At 43.1% G+C, this 26,304-nt stretch overlaps 1 protein-coding gene across 3 annotated transcripts in view; it reads right to left on the bottom strand.

The window, feature by feature from the left end:
* The window catches only part of THSD4 (thrombospondin type 1 domain containing 4), a 675,283-nt gene that overhangs the window by 107,358 nt on the left and 541,621 nt on the right, over positions 1-26,304 (bottom strand). For all 3 annotated transcript variants that reach the window (XM_061430240.1, XM_061430239.1, XM_061430241.1), the window contains one exon: positions 2,256-2,460. In XM_061430240.1, coding sequence (XP_061286224.1) covers positions 2,256-2,460 — 205 coding nt within the window. The remainder of the gene's footprint in view (positions 1-2,255; positions 2,461-26,304) is intronic.

Here is a 26,304-nt window from a genome sequence, read left to right as displayed (position 1 = left end):
CACTCCCATCTGCCCTTCTGTCTCTACTCTCCCACTCTGCCCATGTGGCATCATGTAACACTGCCATGGGCTGGATTTCTCACACACCCCACTGATCACTGGCTGTAGGAAGCTGTACTTGATTTTCTGAATCACTCTTCCACTGATTCTGGGTACTCACATCCTCCTCTGCCTCCTCTTCATCTTTTTTAGGGAATTACTGTGGCTCAGTTGGCAAAGAATCCACCTGCAATGCAGGAGACCTGGGTTTGATTCCTGGGTCAGGAAGATCTCCTGGAGAAGGGATAGGCTACCCACTCGAGTATTCTTGGGCTTCTCTTGTGGCTCAGCTGGTGAAGAATCCACATGCAATGCGGGAGACCTGGGTTCGATCCCTGGGTTGGGAAGATCCCTTAGAGAAGGAAAAGGCCACTCACTCCAGTATTCTGGCCTGGAGAATTCCATAGACTGTAAGGTCCATGGGGTTGCAGAGAGTCGGAGACGACTGAGCGACTTTCACTTTCACGGAATTTGTTTCCATGAAGCTTGGACATACTGACAAGCTCTCTGAGACAAAATAGACTGAACATTTGTCAACTGCTAACAGGTCCCAGGGGCTCTGTGGGGTCCTGAATATTTGTTATCCTATGGCTTCTCATGAATACTTATAAGAGCAAGATTCTAGATGAAAACACTGGGACTCTGAGAGTAGCTTCCATTCAGACAGCTGGTGGATATTCTCCCAGGTTAACTATTTTAACTTCAGAAGGCACAGCTTAAAAACCACATACTGGTTAGAACTAATTTGATTCAGGGAAAGCACTAAAAACTACACAAAGTTCACAAAAAGTGGCATTGTTTGTTGGTGCATTTGAACACAATCACACTTAAAATAATCCCTTGAAGAACGTTTTCCATTCTAGGAACAGAATATTTATGAAGATTTGTTCTTTTAATAGTATGAAAGAAAGGAGACAAAAAGACTATTTTTTTTTTTTGCAAATGAAAATAATGCAACAAACTGCTCACAGGGGAACCTAGGCTTATTGCTACTTTGGTGGCTTCTGGGTTTGCCAGAGCAAATGTAACAGTTTTTCCACTTTAATTGGATTTATTTCCGAGTCCCATTTGCCATCCTTTCCTCCTCCCACCAATAAGACCAAAGGAAGCTAATTTTAGATGCATTTGCCCGGAGAAGGACAGGCTGCAGTATCTGGAGGTCTAAGGTTTGGAGTTATCTTCTGGGGTGATCGTGGTATTTGAAATTTGTAAAATTCATGCTCTCTCAGTTGCTGCAGCCAGTGACTACTGCCTGGTGAACCAAAACTGCTCATGGGTATTATTACTTGGTAGATGCTTGGAGACAGACTGCCTGGATTCGAATCCCCACTCCACCTCTTCCTTGCTGTGACTTTGTCAAATTACACAAGTGTCCTGTGCCGGTCTTCTTGTGTATGAAATGGGGAGGGGAATAGCTCCTATCCTCCGGGGCTTTGAGAGGGTTCAATGAATTAATACTGTAAAGCACCAAGAATGTCTGGCAAATAGTCTGTGCTATTTAAATTCCTGTTATACAACTAATTAAAGAATAAAAAAGTATATTGCAAAATTGCTTTCCTTATGTTATTTGGTTAACTGATTAGTCCATGTTTACATGAATTAGAATTGCTAAAAATTAACTTGCAGGACCTGATTTGCTTAGCATAAAATCAGCCAGAAACCCAGAAGGAAGACTCAACAAATATCTCCATTTGTGGGAAGATGGGTTAAAAATGGTCTCCCAATATTGATGGTATTGCCCCAAATGATCGTTAAGAGGTTCTGCAGCTGTCGTGAAGACGCACACATACTGTTGCCCCAGCCTGATGAAGCAGAAAGAAGAGGAAAATGGCCTTTGCCTTAGATCCCTGCAGAGTGAGAGTCTGGACAGGATGATCGACTGCCCGGTCCGCCTGAAATTCCAACAGAAAAAGACAGGCGGATCTCTGGGCTTTTCAAAGATCTTCCCTCGTTTCAGAGAAACAAAGCAGACTGTTCTCAATTTCACAACATGATTTCTCTTGGAAGGAACAAAGGCTGGTTTAAACATCTCCTTCCAAGAAAGACCTTCTTATTTCCTCCGTCTCATTTCAAGGGGACACAGGTGGTGCTTTGGCATTCTCCAGGGACACCTTCTACGTGTCCACGGACCTCTGGACACTGCGTGTTACCATCCTGGAAGGAATGAAGCATCTGAGAACAACAGATGGTTTCCTCTGGGAAAAAGCCAAGCTTACCCAAATAGTTGTTGCTCTTGTGCATCTCGGTGATGTTGATTTTTGTGGCTCCTTGGGGAATCTCCACAACTCGGTGGTAGCCCAGGCTGGTGAGGGCATGCTTAAACACACCCGACACAACCTGGCAGCCTGTGTTATCGCCTCCGCACACCCCGCATTTGTCCACAACTTTGTCGGAGCCTAGGTAGTCATCACAGCCAATGCTCTGCAAAGAGGTGGAAAACAAGAGACTCTTGTAGCATATGTCAGGAGAGTCCCAGGGATGAAGGGCACAGGGGACCACTGAGGATCTATTGGTGGGTCTTGAACTGACAGTGTTCCTGCCCCTATCCAGCTCCTGGAGATGAGCAAGTTCCTCCTGCCTTTGACTCAAAAGAATTTTACTGAGCACCTACTCTGGGCAAAGAACTTCTTTTCTAGGTATGTGCGAAATGTACATTGTAGCGGCGAGGTGGGGGTCACAAAGAGTAAACTCAAAGTGTTTGTTGCTTAGTCAATCCAACTCTTTGCGACCCCATGGACTATATCCCACCAGGCTCCTCTGTCCATGGGACTCTCCAGGCAAGAATACTGGAGTGGGTTGCCATTTCCTTCTCTAGGGGAGCTTCCCAACTCAGGGATCAAACTCGAGTCTCCTGCATTGCAGGCAAGTTCTTTACAGTCTGAGCCACTGTAGTAAACAAGTAAGTAAAACAAGCACATCTGGTGGTAGTAAATGATCAAAAGTAACACAGAGAAAATGAACAAGGAGGATGTGGGGGTTGGACATTTATTTACACAGGTTAGACACTGAAGTTGTCCAGGAAACCCATCCCACATTGGAAGATTTGGGGACCACGATAAGCACTGCACCTAAAACTGGGGTCTGTCCCCACATCTTCTGTTCTAAATGACAGACAATAGAAACACTTAGCCAAGAACCCCCAAAAGTAGTGTTCTCAGGCCCTGTTTCTTAGGAAATTAAATCAAATTGGTTAAGATCTGGATCCCCACTGGTCTCTGAGTCTCTGAAACATGGAGCAGTAGGACTTCTGATTGGCTCTTCCAAAGCATTTTTCCCAGAGCAGAAAGGTACAGGAAAGCAAGTGACAGAAACATCAGTAAACGGGATGATATGCATCTAAGTAACAGGATACTGTCTGTAGAGGCAGTCTCCCATCCGGTTTTAAAGGAAATCTGACCTTCTTGCATTTCCTACCGTGAAGAGTCTTCCCATTATTCATCTCAAGATCTTTTTGCTTTATCTTTCCCCTCCCTATTCATGTATCTCTTAGGGCAATTAAACCTTAGGACAGAATGGAATGATTTTCACAGAATCCTTTCCACCACTGATTCCATAGGGCTCACATTCATGTATCCTGAATTTAAAGTCAGGATGTGTGGTCTGCACAGAGAAGCTTCTGTCACAGTTCTGCAGGCAGACAGAAGTGAGCTGACTGCAGTTTGGACAATGAAATATTGGAATGACAGTATTTATTTCACTGGGTTCAGGGGATAGGAAATGATACTTGAAATTAGAATGGTACTCTACAACTTGAGAGACATTTGCTGAATCACAAGGTTGTGATGGTTCTGGAATTCTAAGAGCAGTCATCAAACCCCACCACAGGGGCAAAGTGGTCAGCAAACCTTTCAAAGTCCACCTTGGATTTTGTTAAACAATCTGTTCATGTGGGTCCTACAGGTCCAATCTTATAGACAGAGGCAAATCAAAAGGTGTTCATTCTCCCCCAGCCCAACGCCTGCTTCGTGTTTTGACTGACATCTCTCTGCAGGCACTGTACATCGGCATTATTACTTCCATATTCCTGCGTGCACATTAGTCCATCAACGATAACTGGTCTTTCTTCACAAATAGCTTCTCTGTAAAACATTATTTCTGACAATAGCAGAACATCATCTCAGTATGTTCCTACACATCCCATTAACCTTTCAAAATGCCATGTTTCCTATGTATCTCCTCCCTCAAATAGTCCTTGCTCTCACCCCACGCACATTGTAGCAGAAAAATAAGGAAAATGCTTTCCGTGCATGGTTTCTACCCTGCACCCCTGCTCTGGGTTCTCCTTTGCTTTTAAATAAGCAAACAAACAAACAAAAACCCACAATCAGAAAAAGGTTGGGCAAGTAGATCCCACTTTGCTAAAGAAAGATGCTAACTGAATGAAGGAGATGCCTCTGATGGTCACTGATGGGGAGATGAACAGAGAAGCTGGCGGCACTCACTCCCTGCCCTAGCAATATCTAACTCTCCTCCCTTCCCCCAACCGTGATCCATTCTTGCTACCCCTGGACTCAACCTCTCCCAGATGGAGCTCATTCTCTTGGGGTACTCCAGGTAAATTAAAGAATGGGTACCAAGACACAGAAGTAGGAAAAAAACACTGAGGAGTCAGGAAACGTGCTCATAGACAGACATGGTTGAAGTGTAGGTTTGCTAGGAGGGATCAAAGGATGCTGGAGAATTCAGCTCAGTTGCTTAAGGATCTTTTTTGCCAGGGTGAAGAATCGGAGTTTTATTCTATTGTATCAACAACTACTGGGTATCTGAAGAAGGTGAGGGCCACCCTCAGATTTTGTTCAGACGATAACCTCGGCTGTAGCTAGGAGTGGATCTTAGAGTGGGGAGAAGAGGCAGTCTAGTGAGTTCTTCTCTTGTCAATGGGGTGTATGGGCTATTTCAGGAAAGAACGAGAGCTTTCGAAGATGGGGGCTGACATTGCGTGACTCCTCAGCCTCCAGCCCAGTTAGAGTGGGACAAACACAAAGAAATTATACAGCCGTAGATTGCTTCAGACAACCCAGACACAGACAAAAAAGCATTCTATCTTGTAAATCAGACACGATATTAAAATGTTCTGCACAGTGCAATGGATCCCCCACCAGATTTCCTATACAGCACAGACACTCCTGATAAATCTAGATGTGGAGAGGGAGGGCTACAGCAGTTTTTCCTGGTCTGGGGGTTGCCTTCAGAGAAGCATGTGGTGGCACAAGAGATGGCAAGAACTGAAGATAACATCCTGCCTTCCCAGAACCCATCTCTGGACTCTGAGCGCCCAGGGTTTACTCCTTAAAAAGAGAAGTCAGAAGGGGTGTGTGTGTGTGTGTGTGTGTGTGTGTGTGTGTGTGTGAACCTTCTTTGAGGAGTGTCAGGGGGCTAACAGAGCACACTTCTAGGGTTCTAGTGGCCACCCAGGGCCTCTGAAAGACTGGATTGCCATGGAGGTGTTAAATGTCTTATATGCAGGTCACAAAACAGGAAGGACAATCCCATAACATGAACTGGGTGGAGGACATGCTTTTAAGATTTTTATTTTTAACACTGTGACCACTGGCAAATTACCTATCTGACAATTGTCCCTTCTCCTGCATAGGGCTATGATGAGTATCTGATGATATAAAGAGAGAAAATTTGAACTTGGAGTCCAGGCAGGGCATAGCTAAGGAAGTGACCTTTGGGCTAGAATCTGAAAAGCAAGAAGGATCATTTATGGCAAGATCAAAACATGTAAACACCCATTTTATCACTGATGTTGTTGAGTGACTGCACCAGGCAGGCCATCTGGGAAATGCCAGGCTGAATCTGACACAGGTCCTGCCTATGGGAATTTGACTGTAACTGGGGGGATAAGACACACATGCAGAAAATGACATGCTAATAGGCAATGAGGAGTCCCTGCATCCTCTGTGTCATGCTGAGTCAGATCAACTCTCTTTTAGAAAGCTGATAATTACCAATGGGGCAGATAAGTCTGGAGAATGTGGCAATATCCCAGTCCGAACTAGGGAAATAGTGATGGCAAGAAGAGGATTTCAGAGATGCTTAGGAAGCAAAATGGACAGGCCTTTGTGAGGAGGAAGGGAGCTCCATTTGTCGCCCTCCTATTCTTCTTCCCCCTCCTCCTCAGTCTTGTCATACCTAACATTTACAGTCTTTGTCATTTTCCAGGTCCTCTGAATATACAGTTTTCTCATTTACTCTTAAAAGCAATCTATACTATTGCTGAAAAACTAGGAAAATAGGACTTAAGAGACAGATTAGGTGACTGACTCAAGGCCATTCTGCTAATAAGTGGTGGGGCTGGATCTGAAGCCAGAGCCCATGCTTATAACTATTATGCAAAAACTGTCCCCCTCCAAAGGATCAGAGGTCACACTGAGGGTTAGAGCATTATTGAAGGAGTGGATGGTGGCAGTGACCCAGGTGTAGAGGAGGAAGTTCAAGGCAGTGTTACTACAGCGACAGTGAGAGCTTGGTCCAGGAGTGACTCTGGTGTTCTCCTCTTTCAACATTATGGAGTATCAAACACATCATGTATCTCTCACACACAGACTATTTTAACACTATACACACAGTAAGTGAATAAATATTCTGGCCCATCTTCCTATCACATTACCTTCTTATTGTTTTAACTTTTCATTTAAGACTCACAAAAAGCTATAAAAAGAGTACAGAGCATTTCAGTGACCCCATCACCCAGCCTCCCTTGAGAACAATATCTCACATTGTCAAAACCATGTATATCATGCATATCAGTATATTAACTCAATAATAAACTTCATTTGGATTTTGGCATTTTTTAACCTGCACTTTTTTTTGGTGTATGTCTACAAAAGTTTATCACATGTCTGGACTTGGGTGCTGTGTTACTTTCTTTAAAGCATCTAGTATTCTCCTCCAAAACATGGCTGGGTAAATTGATAAGGGGAGCTGACGTCCTTTACCAGGAAAAGCAGTTCGGCATGATAGAAAGAATATTGTACTGGGAATCAGGCAACCTGAAGCACAGTCCTGGCTCAGTCCCTAACTTACATGTGATGCTGGATGGGTTGCTTCTCTCTGGGCTTGGTGCTGAACATTTCTATCATCATCCAGACCTACACGGGACATTGCTCAAAAATGAATCTGAAGTGAATTCTGGTTTTGCATATCAGAAGTCTGGTCAACTGGTCTCTGATGGGCATGACTTAATAGCACTGGTTTATGCCTCTAATGAGCTTTCCTGGTGACTTAGAGATAATCTGCCTGCCAATGCAGGAGATGAGGGTCTGATCCCTGGGTTGGGAAGATCCCCTGGGGAAGGAAATGGCAACCCACTCTAGTATTCATGCCTGGGAAATCCCAAGACAGAGAAGACTGGCAGCTATAGTGCATGGGGGTCACAAAAGAGCAATTGAGCGACCGAACACAACAACACGTCTCTAAACTCTTCAGAGGCACCACCCAAGAGGCAACACTGGAGGCTGCTAGAGCTAGGTCTTGTGCTGCATCTCCAACGTAGGGGTGTGCCTCATTGGACGCATCAATTAGCCATTCTGAGCCTCAGTTTATCTGTGACTGTGGTGGCACCTTCTAGCACAGTTGTGAAAATTGAATGAAGTAAACACAGAAGGCATTTAGCAGGATGCTGTGATAGGGTGGCTTCTCAGAAAACACTGGGTTTATCATTTTCTTTACAGACTTGGTTTTATCTGGAATCCATCCATTTTCAAGTAAATCCCATCACATATAAGTGCTCAGACTCACTCCTATTTCTATAGCACTTTCTATTACTTCTCAGTTGTAGATATTCTCTTCTTCATTTGGAGAAATTCAGAGAAGTCTGAAGAGCTAAGAAAAGGCCAAGTTCACCAAAAATGTAAGGCACCTTATGTGGTTCCTTTGCATCCTTACTGCTCAAACAGTACCAAGTGAAAATAGTCAGAACAAGCATCTGGTCTTTGGTCTACCTTTATTTCATCTCTTTCTTTTTTTCTGCTCGTCACATACTGTCATTCAAAAGAGATATTTCTTGTTGTTACAAAGGTGATTGGACAGCCATCAGATATCCTTTTACTCTTCCAGTGATTTTTGCAACATGTTGTAGGAAAATTTTACATGTTGCAAGCCATCACAGGAGAAATTGCTCAAGAATTGCCCCCAGTTGTGTGCCAAAATTAACCTAAATGAAATTTCCTGTGGGAAATGAGCAATCTGGATGATATATTTGGTGGTGAATTTCACAGGGAGGAGGCCTCTGTATATCATGGCAGGGTAGGCTGGTGCCAGGCGTGCAGATACTGGAGCTTTGGACTCCCTAATGGGAAGCAGATGTTTCTCTGTGTGCTCAGTAAACACACCAGATAGCGTAACCTCCACCGGTTGGCCAGATGACACCAACAGGTAAAACGAAGTGCCTTAATAACCATGCTGTCACAACAGTGTGGGAGAGCAGTATTATTAAAATGATTAGTCGTTAACACCAATGTTCTTATATTTATGCTGAACTAATTCGTGGAAATATATATGGATTCCAAAACTTCTATTCACAACATCCTGTTGAAAGAAATTCTTGGGCTTATGATAAATATCTCCTTTTTTTTACAGTCAGGAATGTAGATCAATACCACCTTCCTGGAAAGCTGTTTAGCAAAAAATACTGTTTGACCCAGGAATTCTTCTTCTTCTTTTGTTTTGCTTTAAAATTTTATTTGTTTATTTTTGGCTGTGCTGGTTCTTTGTTGCTTTTCTAGCTGTGGTGTGTGGGCTTCTCATTGCAGTGGCTTTTCTTTTTGCAGAGCACGGGCTCTAGGGCGCTGCAGGCTCCAGTAGCTGCGACTCCTGGGCTCCAGAGCACAGGCTCAGTAGTTGTGGCCCACAGGCTTCGTTGCTCCTCGGCCTGTACGATCTTCCTGGATTAGGGATTGAACTCATGTCTCCTGCATTGGCAGGTGGGATTCTTTACCACTGAGCCACCATGGAAGCCTCCAGGAATTCTTCTTCTAGGAATTTACACTAAGGAAATTATAAGAGGCCAACAATTTATGTATGAAGGATCTCATTACCATATTATTATTAATTAAAAAATGGAAACATCTTAAATGTCCAACATAGGGAAATAGCTACACAATAAACAAAAATTATCTGAGAAATACTGGATGGATCTTTTCCCAGTTGTTTTCTCATTAAAATCTTCCAGTGCTTGTGCCTACATGATGGACTCTCAATACAGTTCAGTAAACGTTTCCTGGGAACCCATACTATGTGCTAATACAGGGCTAGGCAGGAGACACGAAGGTAAAACCAACCTGGTTCCTACTAAAAACTTATAGTTCAAATCAGGGGTCTGCAAACTACCGCCCACTGGCCAAATCTGGCCACCACCTGTTTTTTACAAATAAAGATTTATTGGAACACAAACATGCCCATTAGTTATTGTGGGGACTGCTTTTGTGTTACAACAGCAGGGTTGAGTGGTTGAGACAGAGATAGTGAAGTGGAGCAAGACCCTATGGTCCTTGTCCTCATGTCCTCAGCTTAACTTTCATCTATGGAAAACTTAAGCCAAAGACGAAGTTTAATCAGAGAAGTGAGAAAATGTGGAAACAAAGGAAAACAGTGAATGGGAAATAATAACTTCCTAGTCGTTTAGCAGAGTAAGGACTTCTAGTTCCTTCTCAAGGGTGATAGATAATATTCTGAGCCATATCCTGTGAGCTGTCTTATAGATACTAAAACCCTCCTCAGGTGAAAGAAGCTAACTACATGATGACCAGACTGTAGCTGTGAAATAAGCTGTCACAGTTCCAAGAGCCGGCCTCAAGAAATGGAAACAAACCGACCCTGCAACTGAAGATGAACTATACTTAACCTAGATGATGCTGGTCAGACCACTGATGACCAATTTCAAGATGACTGTCAGAACTGATTGTGGTATTTCTGCGTGTAGCCCCCTCCCCTCCCTCAACCTCTTGCCCACTGATTGTCAGTGTGGGGCAAACAACCTCTGGACAGGCATCTGCCCTCCCACCCCTGGCTGTCGGCATCCCAAACAAAGAAAACTCTCCTTTCCACCAACCTGGCCTCTTTAATAGCTTTTGAGCAGCAAGCAGCTGGACCCTACTTTTAGATACAATAGTATGGCCCACAAAGCCTAAAATATTTGTTTAGGAGAAGGCAAAGGCACCTCACTCCAGTACTGTTGCCTGGAGGATCCCATGGATGGAGGAGCCTGGTAAGCTGCAGTCCATGGGGTCGCTAAGAGTCAGACACGACTGAGTGACTTCACTTTCACTTTTCACTTTCATGCATTGGAGAAGGAAATGGCAACCCACTCCAGTATTCTTGCCTGGAGAATCCCAGGGATGGGGGAGCCTGGTGGGCTGCCGTCTACGGGGTCACACAGAGTCGGACACGACTGAAGCGACTTAGCAGCAGCAGCAGCATATTAAAAAAAAAAAAGCCAACCCCTGGTCTAAATCAAAAGGCAGACACGATGCCATCTTTCAATATGGTGTGTAAATGTTCAGAGGGAAGCATGCAGAGCCCTGCACAAAGACGGAAGCTGAACTTGATGGCTCCAGTCTGCCCCTGACGGCCCTCATCCTGTATCACACACCGCTCACTTGATTTGTCTCAATGTATCTCAACTGTAAGATACAAGGTCAAGAGTTACCTTCCACCTCAGTCATTTTCTTTTTCCCCCTTAAGCAGAAAACGCATACTTTTCAAACAAAACCTCATGCAGAAATAGAGAACTTTCAATACGTAAACTGAGAAAAGCAGAATTGTTCTGTTGAAGAGGGGCTGGAAGGGTTTGGAAGCCCCATGTCTTGGCATCCTGCCAGCTCTTCCTCCTTGTAGCCAGGGTTTCTCAACAGCAGCTCTAGTGCCATTTTGGCCCAAATAGTTCTTGGTTGTGGGAACTATCTTCTGTGCTGTGGGATGGTTAGCAGCAGCCCTGGTTTCTATCTACTGGATGCCAGTAGCCACCCCCGGCCTCAGTATGACGAACAAAAATATCTGCATAGGCGTGCGAACATGGGCGCTCAGCTGTGTCCAACTCTTTACAACCCCATAGACAGTAGCCTGTCATGCTCCTCAGTCCATGGAATTTTCCAAGCAAGAATACTCCTTGTCCAGGGGATCTTCCCAACTCAGGGATTGAACCTGTGTTTCTTGCATTGGCAGGTGGGTTCTTTACCACCTGAGCTACTGGGGTAGGCATTGTCAAATGTCCCCTAGGGAACACAACCACTCCTGGTTGAGAAGCACTGCTCTAGTTTATTCCACAGTTCATGGGAGACCTAAAAGCACAGGTACCCCAGAAAAAAGCTTTAAAACAGTGGCAATTTCATAGAAGTGCAAAACAGTTATCTGTAAATGTCAGAAGCTAATGAGCAAAGAATACGTAATTACCCAGTCTTAAAAAACACTTCTCCATTGCCATCAAGCTGCCTTCTAGAGCCCTTGATGCTTGCCTTTTGGCGTAACTTCAATACGAGCACATAGGTACTGGAACGAGCACAGTGCCTGGCATACAGGAGCTGCATAGTAAGTGTCTGTTGAATGAGGGAGCAGTTTGGTTGAGGAACCAAGAGAATAAAGTTATAGGAACCAATTTGCTTCTTCAACTGAATCATCTTGAAGTTTCTTCTGGTGCTAAACTGTTTCTGGGGGAAAAAGGGGTACAGTCCTGATGTGAAAAAATCCTGCCATGACTAAAGGAGAAATTTGCTTCATGTAGACAAAATTAAATTGGAAACAAGAATCAATGGGAACCAAACTAACAATGTCATTCATTGGAAGGGAAGAAACGGCGCATGGGATAAAAGGTATTCTGGCTTCCTTAATGAAGGCAATTGTGAAACTGGCAATCTGGCTTTAATCAAGTTTTGGCTGTCCCTTTTCAGTACTTCATCTCATTTCATTAGTGAATAGCACCTTACCAAGTGACTCAATTGGAAGAAAATGTTGGCACCCTCCTAGGATAAAATTGGGTGAGAATCAACTACACCAATGTTTATAAATCTGAAGGATGGGATCCTGAGAGGGAACATTTGATATGCAGTGAGAAAATTACCAACCCTTCTCCTCCTAGGGTCATCTTTCCCTGGAGACTGGGGATATTTCAAACTTTAAATTTCAATTCCTCACTTTCATGATCTTCCTCCCTATTGGACTGAAATGAGGGGGCATGAATGCATTATAAGGACAACTTCTCTATCATATTAACAAAAGTAAGGTGCCCATATTTTTTTTAACAGAATAGGAGAAACCTCCGAACTTTACTTTTAAAATGTAAGACTGACTGGTAACTTCTCTGTTTAAAGAGAATTCTGTTTAATAGGGAACTCTGCTCAATGTTATGTGGCAGCCTGGATGGGAGGGGAGTCACTCCACTGTGCATTTGAAACTATCACAGCATCATTAATTGGCAATACTCCAATATAAAATAAAAAGTTAAAAAAAGAATTCTGTTTAAAATATCTGGTCAGATTGTATCTTAACTCTATAGGGCTGCCAAGGGGTCAGGACCAGGAAGTTTCTTGCAGAAGGGAGCAGAGAGACGGTGTCTATACTTTAAAGGGTGATGTTCTGGAGGCCAGATCACCTGTGAGTCAGTAGTGAGTTGGGCAGATGAACTATGCTCCAGCATAGAGGTTGCTTGCACACTGGCCCAGTTCCCATGGCCTCCTGGGCACAGACAGCCCACACCCACAGGTGTAGGCCCAACCAGAAGGACCCGGGAGGATCCCGGTCCCTTCCAGGGACCAGAAGGCAACGAGGGAGGCTCATGCTTGTCCTTGTCATTTCCCATAATTCACAGTCTATCTCTAGACCTGCCTGTTTGCATTTTCCTCCACAAGATGGCACCTATAAGCCTTGGTAAAAGGGTACTCACATAAGCAGTAGTTTACGGACAAGAAACAACGGTTAAACATTAAAAGGAGTGGTAGTCTAGGAGCACAAGAAGGGTAGATTCAGAAATTCAGGGTGACTGCATATTTCTTGGCCCTTACGTGCAAGTTTCTGCCATGCTGTTAAGATGTGATGTTCACTTGTCAAAATGTTTTTGTGGAGCATTTAAAAATGTGGGTGGAAAAAAAAAATGTGGGTGGAATATTCAGGCCTTCTATTTCCAGAATGTTCAAGAAAATGCTGAAAAATCTATGTGAGTTAAACTTCGGGGGTTAATGGGATTTTTTGCTGTCTCTGGGGGATCTCTTCAGGGATGGCTGACAGGAGTGGTGGGGTAGGAGGAGATGAGAAGGAAAGACTGGCTACCAAAGCACAAGGGCTCAATCCTAAGACTCTAGACTGGGGGAAGGCACACTAACACTGTTTTCAGAAGATGCTTAGCACACACAGACAATGGATTACGGATGGAAGAGACTAGAGGTTGAGAAGCACAAAGACAACACATTAGGAGGGACACAGAGGGATGGAGGCCGGGACCAGAGAGACGGAATCAGAATGGAGGGCAAGGGCACAATGATGGAAGGCTGATGGAACAACTAATGGATTGAAGAAGGATGGTCTGTGGAAGGTGAAGTAAGGAAGACTGGGCAGTCCGTGGCTTTGGAACCTTGAAGATTACTACAGAAGTTTTCCTAGAAAATCAGGTCTTTGATGGAGTCATCTTAGAGCGAGGGTCTGAGGGTACATCTTGATCCTCATTAATTCATTCATTAAATTTAGTCATACAAATTCTCTTTCTCTCTTTCACTGGAACTTTCTCTACGACACTAAACATTGTTATTTCAGCTTTTTGGATGGAAACCCTTTCAAATCTTACTTATCACTCCTCTGTTTTGATTTTCTTTTTAAAAATAAAGAACAATAAGCACTATTGGATCTTCGCTACCCTGCTGCTTCAGAAAGTGTGGTCCATGAACTAGCAGCATAGGCATCATCTGAGAGCTCCTTAGAAACCTCGGGCCCCATCACGGGCTTAATGAATTAGGGTCTAGATTTGAGTAGCATCCTTGGGTGAGTTCTGTGGCACCCAAGATCATTTCCAGGTCACTTTTTGTTTACTCCAAGTCCTTATACTTTTCTCAAGTTGCACAAAACTCTCCCATCCAGTTAAAATAATGACAACACAACCTTATCACCTTCTTGGTTAAAAATAAAAAAAAGAAATAATGCCTTTGGAAAGTTTTTCTCTGTGATATTTTTAACAGGGACAGGGACAGAGGAGAGACATCACATCCATAAACACAGTATCTTGAGAATCCCAGTGCTGGACAGTAGGGATTTCACCAGGAGCCCCAGTCCCTTGCTTCACGGATGAGGAACCAAGTTTGGGGAGGAAAGTGATTTCTCCAGGGTGGCAGAGAGGACTTCCTTGCCAGAGTTTCCTTTTAATACTATGCTGTCCTCCTCCTCTTTCCAAGGCTGGGGTTCACTGTTTCCTCACTCAAATGGTCTATGCTCTTTTCTTTCTCCTTATGTCCCCATAATCACATGAAAAAGATTTTTATCTACTAGCCAGAAGAGCAACTCCTTTTGGAAAGCAAATTGTCCCTGTGAAAATATTTGGGTAAACTGTGCAGGCTGGGAGGTGGGACCTTGAGGCCTGGGTGTCAACAGGAACCAAGGCAACAAGAGAGAATGGTGAAACTGAGATAGAGCTAAACAGTAGAAGAGTCTGCTTTGCTTCCAGAGCTGGAGATAGAAGAGAGAGAGAACGACCAGGAGGAGAGAAGCTAGGAGATTGCAGAGGGTCGATGAGAAGCCCTGAGTGGTTGGGAGGACTGTTAATACTGACCTTGAATTTGAAGTTGACTTGTGATTTAAACTCTCTGTTCCCAGACTTCTTAAGTCTTCACTGAAACTCTGCATTTACATTATACCTATTCTCCTGCCTTTAATACTCCTGGTTTAGGTTCTTTAACCCCTTTTCATTTCTATAATCTGGAGTAAAAAATTCTCTTCTGTATTTCCACATCTTCAAAAGTCTTTTCTTCTAGACACATGGATGTCCACCAAAGAGCACCCGTAATGCATGCTACCCCTGCAGGTGATTTCATTTTTCTGAGCCTTAGTTTCCTTCCCTCTAAAACAGTGGCATTAAAATAGAGTTTCTCAAGTCTGCTGTGAAGTTTAAATGAGAACATGCAGATGGAGGCACCTAGTTCAGAACTGGTTTGGACTTAGGGCTAGAAAAATGTTGTTACCTCCCTTCTTGAGGCTGCACCTGCCTCCCTTCAGTGACCTGTTCCTGGGCGTGGCCAAGGGAATTCATCTTCTCACACCAGGCACATACATTCTACTCTAAGAGAGGAGGTTGGTCTGTTTGCACTGTCCACAGAAAGCTCACTTCTATTTACACATGATTCTCAAGCGGTGCTCCAAGCCAAGTTGTAACAGGAAAACTCCCGTGATCTATTTGCATTTCAATCACATTCTGGGACAATGGTATCAAGAATTCCAGAGATTTTTTTCTTACAACTTTGTTACCTCTCTATTTTTGAAAAAAAAAAAAAAAGTATGGGTTCATTTGTTTTGTGTTTCCTGGTTTGTCTTAGACACCAGTAATAGAAACCTTCAAAAGTTGTAAATGGATCATTTTGGACTTCCCAAGTGGCCCTAGTGGTAAAGAACGTGCCTGCCAATGCTAGAAACAAGAGATTCGGGTTTGATCCCTGCGTCGGGAAGATTCCCCCAGAGGAGGACATGGCAACCCACTCCAGTATTTTTGCCTGGAGAATCCCATGCACAGAGGAGCCTGGCAGGGTGCAGTCCATGGGGTCGTAAAAAGTTGGACACGATTGAAGCGACTGAGCACACATGCATACATGTTCATTTAAGGAAAAGAGCAAGGGAGGCTGTGGATGGAGCTCATAGCTTGGGCATGTTGGTGCTCAGTGAAATTTTGAGTGCAAGGAACTTCTTTTCTAGGTATTACGAGCACTGTCTTAGATAGGGATTCAAGCAACTCCCAGGGATTCAGGTAGTAGGAAGCCCCACATACCTGCCTGACAGCTGTCATGGGTAGAGAAGTGGCCATGTGCTAGGCACCTAACATGTTATTCTGTTTAATTTTCTTGACTGTCCCTACTTTATCGAAGTTCACAGAAGGTAAGTAATGTGTAATATAGAGGTGGTGATGGTGGGTTTGAATGAAGGGACTTCTGGCTCTTTCTCCTTTTTGACCTGCATAGTCTCTTAACCCAGAGGAAATCTTTTTACTTTAAAAATGGAACCCGGGACTTCCCTGGTGGTTAAGTGGTTAAGAATCCACCTTGCAATGCAGGGGACACAGGTTCCATCCCTGATCAGGGAACTAAGATCCCACATGCCACAGAGCAACTACTGAGCCCATGCTCCGCAGCCAGAGAGTCCATGCACCACATTGAAAGAGTCCCCATGATGCAATGAAGTTCCCAAGTGCTGCAACTAAGACCCAAAGCAGCCCAATAACTAATTAAATATTTAAAAAAAAAAAAAAAAGAAAGAAAGAAAAACAGAGCCTGGTGAATGGCCAACCAAGGGTTATACATATTGAGGGCTAGACTATCCAAGAAATCAAATAGGTTAATGTTTTAATAACTGAGCGACTAAGCACAGCACATTCCTTCTATGGCTAGGACTGCTCTCTGGCTTTTCCTAAGGTGCCTCCACAGAGGTGCTCTGTGCAGTCTGAGGCCTCCCCTTCCACAAGAGCTGACTGAATAGTTTCAGCACCTCCTATAGCTTCTCTTTGTTCTCCTGTTCCCCGCAAAGTCCCCTGATGTCTCTCTCCTCTCACACAGCACTCATTCACCTAAGGGAAGGAACATCTCTATCACTACCCTTCCTTCCATAATAAATTCCTAAAGTCCAAGCTTATTCACTGAAATAGTCACTGATTTTCTCAGTTGTCCTGCTGGGAAAGGAAACTGTTGGTTCACCAAGCTAGGAAATATTTATGACTCAAGGAAAAATATCATTCCATGGGGGAGATCATTACACGATCCAAGAGAATGCACTTTAGGGCAAGATATCCAATCAGATAATTCCTTCTTCTAACCACAGATGCATCCAGTGTGACTATTTATTTCATTAAGAAATAAAGACATTGTGTTCCATGCATGCTCAGAAGGAAGAAATCTGGCTGAAATATTTAAACACGAAGGCTCCTTCACGCTTCTTTTGAAGGACAGCTAAGAACAGGGTTATCTGTCAAACTCAATGTGTTCCATAACAGTAATTCAGGTGGCAGCCAGATGAATAGTCCTCATGCTTGCAGAGAATGTCCCTTCTTCTGCAACTTGGAACCAGAAGGCAGGGCCATGGGAGATAGGATCCCTCCACATGGCTTCCAAGTGACTATATTAAGAATATGCAGTTGTGTACATAAATATTTAGGACATGCAAACCAGTTGGATAAACACTGATTCATCTTCTTTGGTGGAAGCTTGAAATTCTTAATTTTCACCAGTCCCTTCTTTAAACTGATCGTATTTATGAGCTTTTAAATCATACCCCCCAGATGTATAACCATAAGAAAGGCTAATGTTGTGGTTTCAGGTAATCTATCTTGCATGTGGCTGTGAAATTTATCTTCCCCAAAATACTGCTGTCATCATGTCATTCCTCTGGCTCAAAAGGCTTCCTGATGTCAGCTGTCACTTAAACAAGCTGATTATTTCCTCCTAGGCATTAAACCTGTATTTGAGTTCCTGATTCCAGGTGGAAAGGAGTGCCTGGGGCTACAGCAGTTCAAGAATAAGTTTTACCCCAGGTGTGGATAACTGAGTGAGAGTAGAAATTTCGAAAATGATCCAGCATCATTACACTTTGAAAGCAAAAATACTTTGTTAAAGTGACAGCACATATTAATTTTTGTTGTTGTCATTGTTCAGTCGCTAAGTCGCGTCTGACCTTTTGTGAACCCATGGACTGTAGCCCACTAGGCTCCTCTGTCCACAGGGTTTTCCAGGCAAGAATAATGGAGTGGGTTGCCATATCCTTCTCCAGGGGATCTTCCTCAGGGATGGATAAACACCCCCCCACCCCACCCCATCTCCTGCATTTGGCAGGCGGATTCTTTGATTCTTTATCACTAAGTCACCAGGAAAGCCCACATATTAATTAGCAATGCTAAGCACTAATTCTATTCTAATTTGCTGGGTTGGTTTCATGATGATAAAAGGGAGACAAGGTTTATAAAAAGCATCTGACACAGGGGAGGAACTCAATATATATGTTTTATTAAAGTCAAGTTAAAGATAACTGAGAGGGCAAATTCAAAGAAATGCAAACAAATGATATTCATTCCTCGCTTAAACAATAGCTGCCTTGGAATGTTATTTAGCTAAGAGGACAGCCAGATTGTGTACACTTTAAAGAATGTGGAATGGCAGCAAATATAGAAGTAAAAAGAAAAGCATTTCTCTGGCAGAGTAAAAGAAGCCTAGTTAAAAGAGAGTCAGAGCCAAAGTTAAAAAAAAAAAAGTCAAAAATTCAATTTTGACAATTTAATAGACTCTCTGGACCCTAAAAGAAAGGCATGTTCTCATTATTCAAAGAAGTCTACAGAGGTGCTAATGGATACCAAGAAAAGCAATAGAAAGAAAAGAATCAGGCATTTAAGGTGACAATATTTACTACCATTTTAATAGAGGAGGAAAGAGGTCATATAGTTAAGAGCACCTGAGCTTCAATGTGGCTCAGTGGTAAAGAATCGGCCTGCAATGCAGGAGACGCGGGTTCGATCTCCGGGTCGGGAAGATCCCCTGGAGAAGGAAATGGCAACCCACTCTAGTATTCCTGCCTGGGAAATCCCATGGACAGAGAAGCCTAGCGGGCTACAGTTCATGGGGTTGTAAAAAACTCGGACTTGACTTAGTGACTAAATAACAACAAACTATGAACCCACACGGAGAAGGCAATGGCACCCCACTCCAGTACTCTTGGCCTGGAAAATCCCATGGATGGAGGACCCTGGTAGGCTGCAGTCCATGGGGTCACTAAGAGTCGGAAACGACTGAGCGATTTCACTTTCACTTTTCACTTTCATGCATTGGAGAAGGAAATGGCAACCCACTCCAGTGCTCTTGCCTGGAGAATCCCAGGGACGGGGGAGCCTGGTGGGCTGCCGTCTATGGGGTCGCACAGAGTCGGACACGACTGAAGCGACTTAGCAGCAGCAGCAGCAGTATGAGCCCACAACTATCCAGCTCAAACACTTAGAAGTGGAGTGATAGAGTGGGGGTCAAACAGGCGAGGTAAGCAGTCCCTGAGACGGCGAGTATGGTGGTAAACAGCATGCTCTAAGGGGAAGAACAGAAGCTACAAGAGAGGGAGTGAGAACAGCTCCGGAAGTGGGTGAACACAGTGTCCTCAAAGGCAAGTGTCCTCGGGAAGAGGACACGCAGCCTGGGGTTGACAGTGATGGAGGGAAAGATGGCTTCTGACTGCCTGCTCTTCCCTGAGAGGTCATAGAAAGGAGTCTCTTAATATCATGCTGGACTTCCTTTTTATTCTCATGAAAAAGCTCTAATTTCTCAGAATCTTTGGGTTCTCCCTAACCCAATGTTTCCATGTATTGCCAGAAGCCCTGGCATGAAAAACTTTCCCAACCACTTTTTCCTGTTGTAATAAAACGATCCAATGCAGACCCCAGGGTCTTTAAGTCTTCTGGACAGCCTCTATTTCTTATTAGGCTCACTCTGCCTCAAGCCTCCAGAATGTTCTCCTTTGACCAGTGGAAAGGGAACCTAAAATCATGGCATCATGAGCTTATAGACTTGGATTTCCCCAAGACCACCTCTCACGATGGTGTGATCACTCACCTAGAGCCAGACATCCTGGAATGTGAAGTCAAGTGGGCCTTAGGAAGCATCACTATGAACAAAGCTAGTGGAGGTGACGGAATTCCAAATTGAGCTATTCCAAATCCTGAAAGATGATGCTGTGAAAGTGCTGCACTCACTATGCCAGCAAATTTGGAAAACTCAGCAGTGGCCACAGGACTGGAAAAGGTCAGTTTTCATTTCAATCCCAAAGAAAGGCAATGCCAAAGAATGCTCAAACTACCGCACAATTGCACTCATCTCACATGCTAGTAAAGTAATGCTCAAAATTCTCCAAGCCAGGCTTCAGCAATATGTGAACTGTGAACTTCCTGATGTTCAAGCTGGTTTTAGGAAAGGCCAAGGAACCAGAGATCAAATTGCCAGCATCTGCTGGATCATGGAAAAAGCAAGAGAGTTCCAGAAAAACATCTATGTCTGCTTTATTGACTATGCCAAAGCCTTTGACTGTGTGGATCACAATAAACTGTGGAAAATTCTGAAAGAGATGGGAATACCAGAACACCTGATCTGCCTCTTGAGAAGTTTGTATGCAGGTCAGGAAGCAACAGTTAGAACTGGACATGGAACAGCACACTGGTTCCAAATAGGAAAAGGAGTATGTCAAGGCTGTATATTGTCACCCTGTTTATTTAACTTATATGCAGAGTACATCATGAGAAATGCTGGACTGGAAGAAACACAAGCTAGAATCAAGATTGCCGGGAGAAATCTCAATAACCTCAGATATGCAGATGACACCACCCTTATGGCAGAAAGTGAAGAGGAACTCAAAAGCCTCTTAATGAAAGTAAAAGTGGAGAGTGAAAAAGTTGGCTTAAAGCTCAACATTCAGAAAACGAAGATCATGGCATCTGGTCTCATCACTTCATGGGAAATAGATGGGGAAACAGTGGAAACAGTGTCAGACTTTATTTTGGGGGGCTCCAAAATCACTACAGATGGTGACTGCAGCCATGAAATTAAAAGACACTTACTCCTTGGAAGGAAAGTTATGACCAACCTAGATAGCATATTCAAAAGCAGAGACATTACTTTGCCAACAAAGGTCCGTCTAGTCAAGGCTATGGTTTTTCCTATGGTCATGTATGGATGTGAGAGTTGGACTGTGAAGAAGGCTGAGCGCCGAAGAATTGATGCTTTTGAACTGTGGTGTTGGAGAAGACTCTTGAGAGTCCCTTGGACTGCAAGGAGATCCAACCAGTCCATTCTGAAGGAGATCAGCCCTGAGATTTCTTTGGAAGGAATGATGCTAAAGCTGAAACTCCAGTACTTTGGCCACCTCATGTGAAGAGTTGACTCATTGGAAAAGACTCTGATGCTGGGAGGGATTGTGGGCAGGAGGAGAAGGGGACGACAGAGGATGAGATGGCTGGATGGCATCACAGACTCGATGGACGTGAGTCTGAGTGAACTCCAGGAGTTGGTGATGGACAGGGAGGCCTGGCGTGCTGCAATTCATGGGGTCACAAAGAGTCGGACAGGACTGAGCGACTGATCTGATCTGATCTGAGCAATCCTGGGACTTCTTTTTTGAAACCTAAGGTTACCTTTGTTGAGGCTGTATTCTCCTATATATGTTTGAGGGCTGTGAAGAAATCACTGTATAGTTTCAATTTGTTCAACTTATGTTTTTAAATAATGATAGGAAACAGCCTGCTTTTGTTGTTGTTGTTGTTTTTAAGATAAAGGAACTTCTAGAGATACTGAGCCAAGGAGGGCTATAAACCTATAACTTAATAGGTGCTTCAGTAGAATACTGATTTTGAGTTGTTAACCAAGATGAGGAGTGAACTGGAGAGCTAGAGAAAGTTATTGGAAGTATCTTCTTGAACACTGGAAAGACCTTTACCTCAAATAATTCAGTAATAGTGACATGGTTGACACAAAGCCATTCAGATGATAAAAAGCAAAATGATTTACCTGCTTCTTAGGATAGCTGGAAGACCATGTCACCAGCACATATAAGGACATTTGTCTGTGTTCCTTTCTGCTGTAGTTCAAAGTCATTGACAAATTGAACCTTTTCTTTTTTTTTTTTTTAAGCTCAGAGCTAAAACGTCAGGGAACGGAACACAAACAAGGACAGCACAGGGCATTGACCTAGCTGGCTTTGAAAATCAAATTTGAGTTTCTTTGTAAACTTGGACCTTGCCATTGCCAATTAGTGTTAGCAAGAAAACAACTATCTCTGCTTGCTGTAGAAAATCAGTTTTTTATTTTATACTAACATCTCTAAAATGGATAGGGACAATAATAAAATGGATTTGCAGCAAAGAATGCCCTTTTCAAAAAATATAAATTAAAAAAAATTCTTTTCCTAATAGATTGCTGTAATATAAAGAACAAAATGGTCCAACCAATAGGAAGAGAAGGAGGCTTATTATAGTAAAATCAGGCTTTGGGAAATACCAAGAATTTCCACTAAATATAGAATGTTGGAATCACAGATTCCTAGAGCAGAAGAAACCAGAGAAGTCATCTGGTTTAACCAAGGTCAGAGGCAGTACTATAAGTGGCCAAGTTAAATATTGATGTCAACCTAGGAACTACTATTCCCTGTTGAGACCCTGGATAGATCACTGGAGTTAATTTAACAGATAAAACGTGACTGCTAGACCACATAGGTTAAGTTATTCTAAGGTTCTATTTTAACGTTTTCACAATCTTTAAAACATTTTTTTTTTAGAATATGAAGAACTTGATAAACATGCTTTTAAAGCATCATATATGCCTAATTATAACACACTGGGTACTGCTATATCAAGTCCTTTTTATGCGGCCCTCAGAATGAACTGCTCCCATTTTTAATCAAAGAGATTGTCTACAATTTGCAATTTGTTGCATGCCTTGATTAAGAATTCCTCAAGAATCGTAAACCAAAATAAAATTCAGAAATAAATTGGATGCTGAGGCATCTAAATAATTTTCTATAATCCATGCGCTATTCAACATAATAGCCACATGCTCAGTAATTGCCATTATAACAGTTATGTGTTCATGTTTTAACTTAAATTAATATTAACAAAACACATCAAGCTTTTAAGAATTTATTTTATGATTAGGATCTGTCATACCACTTTATGTCATGCTCTTTGGGAAAAAGAGCATTTTTGCTAAAAAGTGAACGCTTTAAGGTTAGAAGGGCTTCCCAGGTGGCGCTAGTGGTAAAGAACTTGTTTGCCAATGCAAGAGACATAAAGATGTGGGTTTGCTCTCTGGGTTGGGAAGATCCCCTGGAGGAGGGCACGGCAACCCACTCCAGTATTCTTGCCGGGAGAATCCCCTGGACAGAGGAGCCTGGCGGGCTAGTCCATGAAGTCACAAAGACTTGGACACGACTGAAGCCACTTAACAACAACACAAGATTAGGTGATATAGCACATGCATAGAACTTATTTTATAAAATGCCTTACATAAATTAACTCATTGAATCTGCCCAACATCCCAAGGGCTAGATGATATTATTTCCATTTTAGAGATGAGAAAACTGAATGACAGGGAGGTTGAGAAAATTGTCCCAGATTAGCAAGCTATTGGGCCTTCCCTGGTGGCTCAGACGGTAAAACGTCTGCCTACAGTGCGGGAGACCCGGGTTCGATCCCTGGGTCGGGAAGATCCCCTGGAGAAGGAAATGGCAACCCACTCCAGTATTCTTGCCTGGAAAATCTCATGGATGGAGGAGCTTGGTTGGCTACTGTCCATGGGGTCGCAAAGAGTCGGACACGACTAAGTGACTTCACTATCACTATCACCAGAGCAAGCTATTGAGCTAGAATGTAACGGGGTGATCTGGTTCTAAAACACGGACTGTTAACCTCATCTCTTACTATGTCTCCCAATGACTCCCAGTGCCTGGTGACCCTAATTTTGTAAGCCATTTCTCGGATAGCCCTGTCATTCTGGGTTTGTTGGACCTTCTCCCACTGTTATGGAGCTGCCCACCTCAGGAAGCCATTCAGCCCTGAAAGACTCTGACTTGTAACAAACCCTCCCTCTGGAAACCACTCTCTGTGTACCAACCATCAGTGCGCCATACTCTGATCTCTGGAGACCTCTGGACACTTGCTATTTCCTTTCTGATATTTTCCATTTGGTTGGACATTTTTGTCTAAAAGTCTTTTTCCTCAACATTATCCCTTAAGTAAAGCCCTAGGTTTCCAGCTCCAAAGATAAATTATCTGGAATAGCTTTACTGTTTTACAGTATCAAGAATATATTTTCAGCATAATATCTCTCCCTAGCATTTGGCTTTCCTAGGAAAACAGGGGCTTAAAAATACCTGTTTCACAAATCTTCTTTCTATGACAAAGTACTTGCTCTTTTCACTCTTTTATTAAAAAGATGACATAAGAAATTTTATACACTGAAAAAAGATAAAATTACCATTAAGTAGCAATGACACTGAGTAATAACTGGAAACTCTGTCTTTGGAATCATGCTTTCCTGGGACTGCAATCCTGTTGGCCAGGATGACGTTAAACAAGATGCTTAAATAAGAAAATTACAGTAATTTAAGCCACAAAAGGAAAGCATTTATCACAGTACTTGGGATAAGAGTTTGTGATTGTTGTTAACAATCACAGAATAAAGATCTGGAGTGTTTAACAGGAAGAAAAGAAGACAGATATGCTAGATGGCTCTAAATATTGGAGGCTTTGTCACATGGAAGAAAGATGTCCTCTTTGTGGCCCCAAGAGACTGGACTGGGACTAACAGGGGGATTGTACAGAAACACTTATCACGTTACTGATCCTGAAATGGAGTCTCAGTGAATGTCTGCCTCGTAAGATTGTTGTGAGAACTGAATGCCACAATCTGTATAAAGAACTTAGCACTGAGCCTGGAACATAGTAGGCACTCAATAAATCTTAGCTCTGCTCAGTATCAATATAGTCAGACTTGACTGAGGATGGGAGGGTCTGGAAAGAACAGTTTAAATCATCAGATGACTTACTATATTAACAAAGAATTAATTAAATATCTACCACATGCTTAGCACTGACACAATCCTTTAGAGAAGTCAAAACTGGGGTATGTCATGACTCTGCTCTCAATAGTCTTAGTGTCTCGCCGGGGAGATGGTATCTATGGGCATAGACAAGAGATCAACTGCAGTTTAGGGAAGCCTGGGATGTCAGCAGAACTTGAGTCTTTATCAGTGGCATGCTGTCCTTTTGCTCTTGGCTCTGAAGGAGTCACCTAGTTCAGTGATCTCAACTTGTACCAGGGAAATCAGCCTGACGATGGAAAATTCAAGACCAGTCCTGGGCAAACTCTGGCCCTCTTGCCATAAACCACCCACCAGGCTTTGTTATTGTCTGCTCTCTAACTTCATTACACTACATTAGAAGGTTGACTTTGCTACTGCTTTTCAAATCTTCCCTCAATATCACTATTTTGGTGGCTAAAGAACAGTACCATTTTTTCCTTGACCTGTCTCTACTGAAAAAAGTCAGTAATATACATTGTGAGAGGTATTATTCTTCATGATACTAAAGCAGGAGTGCCCAACCCCTGGTACTGGTCCATGGTCTGTTAGGAACTGGGCTTCGTAGTGTTGGGCAAGCGAGTGAGTGAAGCTTCACCTGTATTTACAGTCGCTCCCTATTGTTCACATGACCACTTGAGATTGAAAATGACAGTGGCCTTAAAATCATATTTGAAACAATTTCAAATGTCTATACTTTCTGGGTCAAAGTCAAGACAGAATATCCTGAGACTGCCACAAAAGCACTGAACAGCTTACTTCCATTTCCAACATCCTTATCTTTGGGAGGCAGGGTCTTCTGCAATGAGAGCAACCAAAACAAGATTACCAAGTAGACTGGACATACACAAAACGCTTCAGGTGTCACAGTCTCCAATCATCCCAGATGGGACTGTGCAGTTGCAGAAAAATGAGTTCAGGGCTCCCACTGATTCTGCATTATGGTATATGTGTGCTTGTTTGCTCAGATGGGTCAGACTCTTTGCGACCCCATGGACTATATAGCCTATCAGGCTTCTCTGTCCATTGGATTCTCCAGGCAAGAATACTGGAGTGGGTTGCCACTCCCTTCTCCAGGGGATCTTCCTGACCCAGGGATCGAAACTGCATCTTCTGCATTAGCAGGATTCTTAACCACTGTGCCGCTTGGTGAGTTGTATAATTATTTCATTATATATCCCAATGTAATAATAACAGAAATAAAGCACAATAAATTTAATGTGCTCGGATCAGCCTGAAACCATCCCTCCTCTGTCTGTGGAAAAACTCTCTTCTGTGAAACTAGTGCCCAGTGCCAAAATGGTTGTGGAATGCTGCACTAAACTTTATTTTGAATAAGAAATATCCCTGAATATATTTTATATTTTTCTGGCTTGCTCTTTTTGCAATTGACCTAGACCTTCCTACTAGAATCAGCAGATGAGAATCCTCAGGGATGCATTGGCAGTAGGTCAGGATTACACAAAGCCACATGATAAAGATCACAATTCT

This window comes from Bos javanicus, chromosome 10 (genome assembly GCF_032452875.1).
Source record: "Bos javanicus breed banteng chromosome 10, ARS-OSU_banteng_1.0, whole genome shotgun sequence".
NCBI classification, from domain to species: domain Eukaryota; kingdom Metazoa; phylum Chordata; class Mammalia; order Artiodactyla; family Bovidae; genus Bos; species Bos javanicus.
This window is presented reverse-complemented; position numbering and strand designations above follow the sequence as displayed.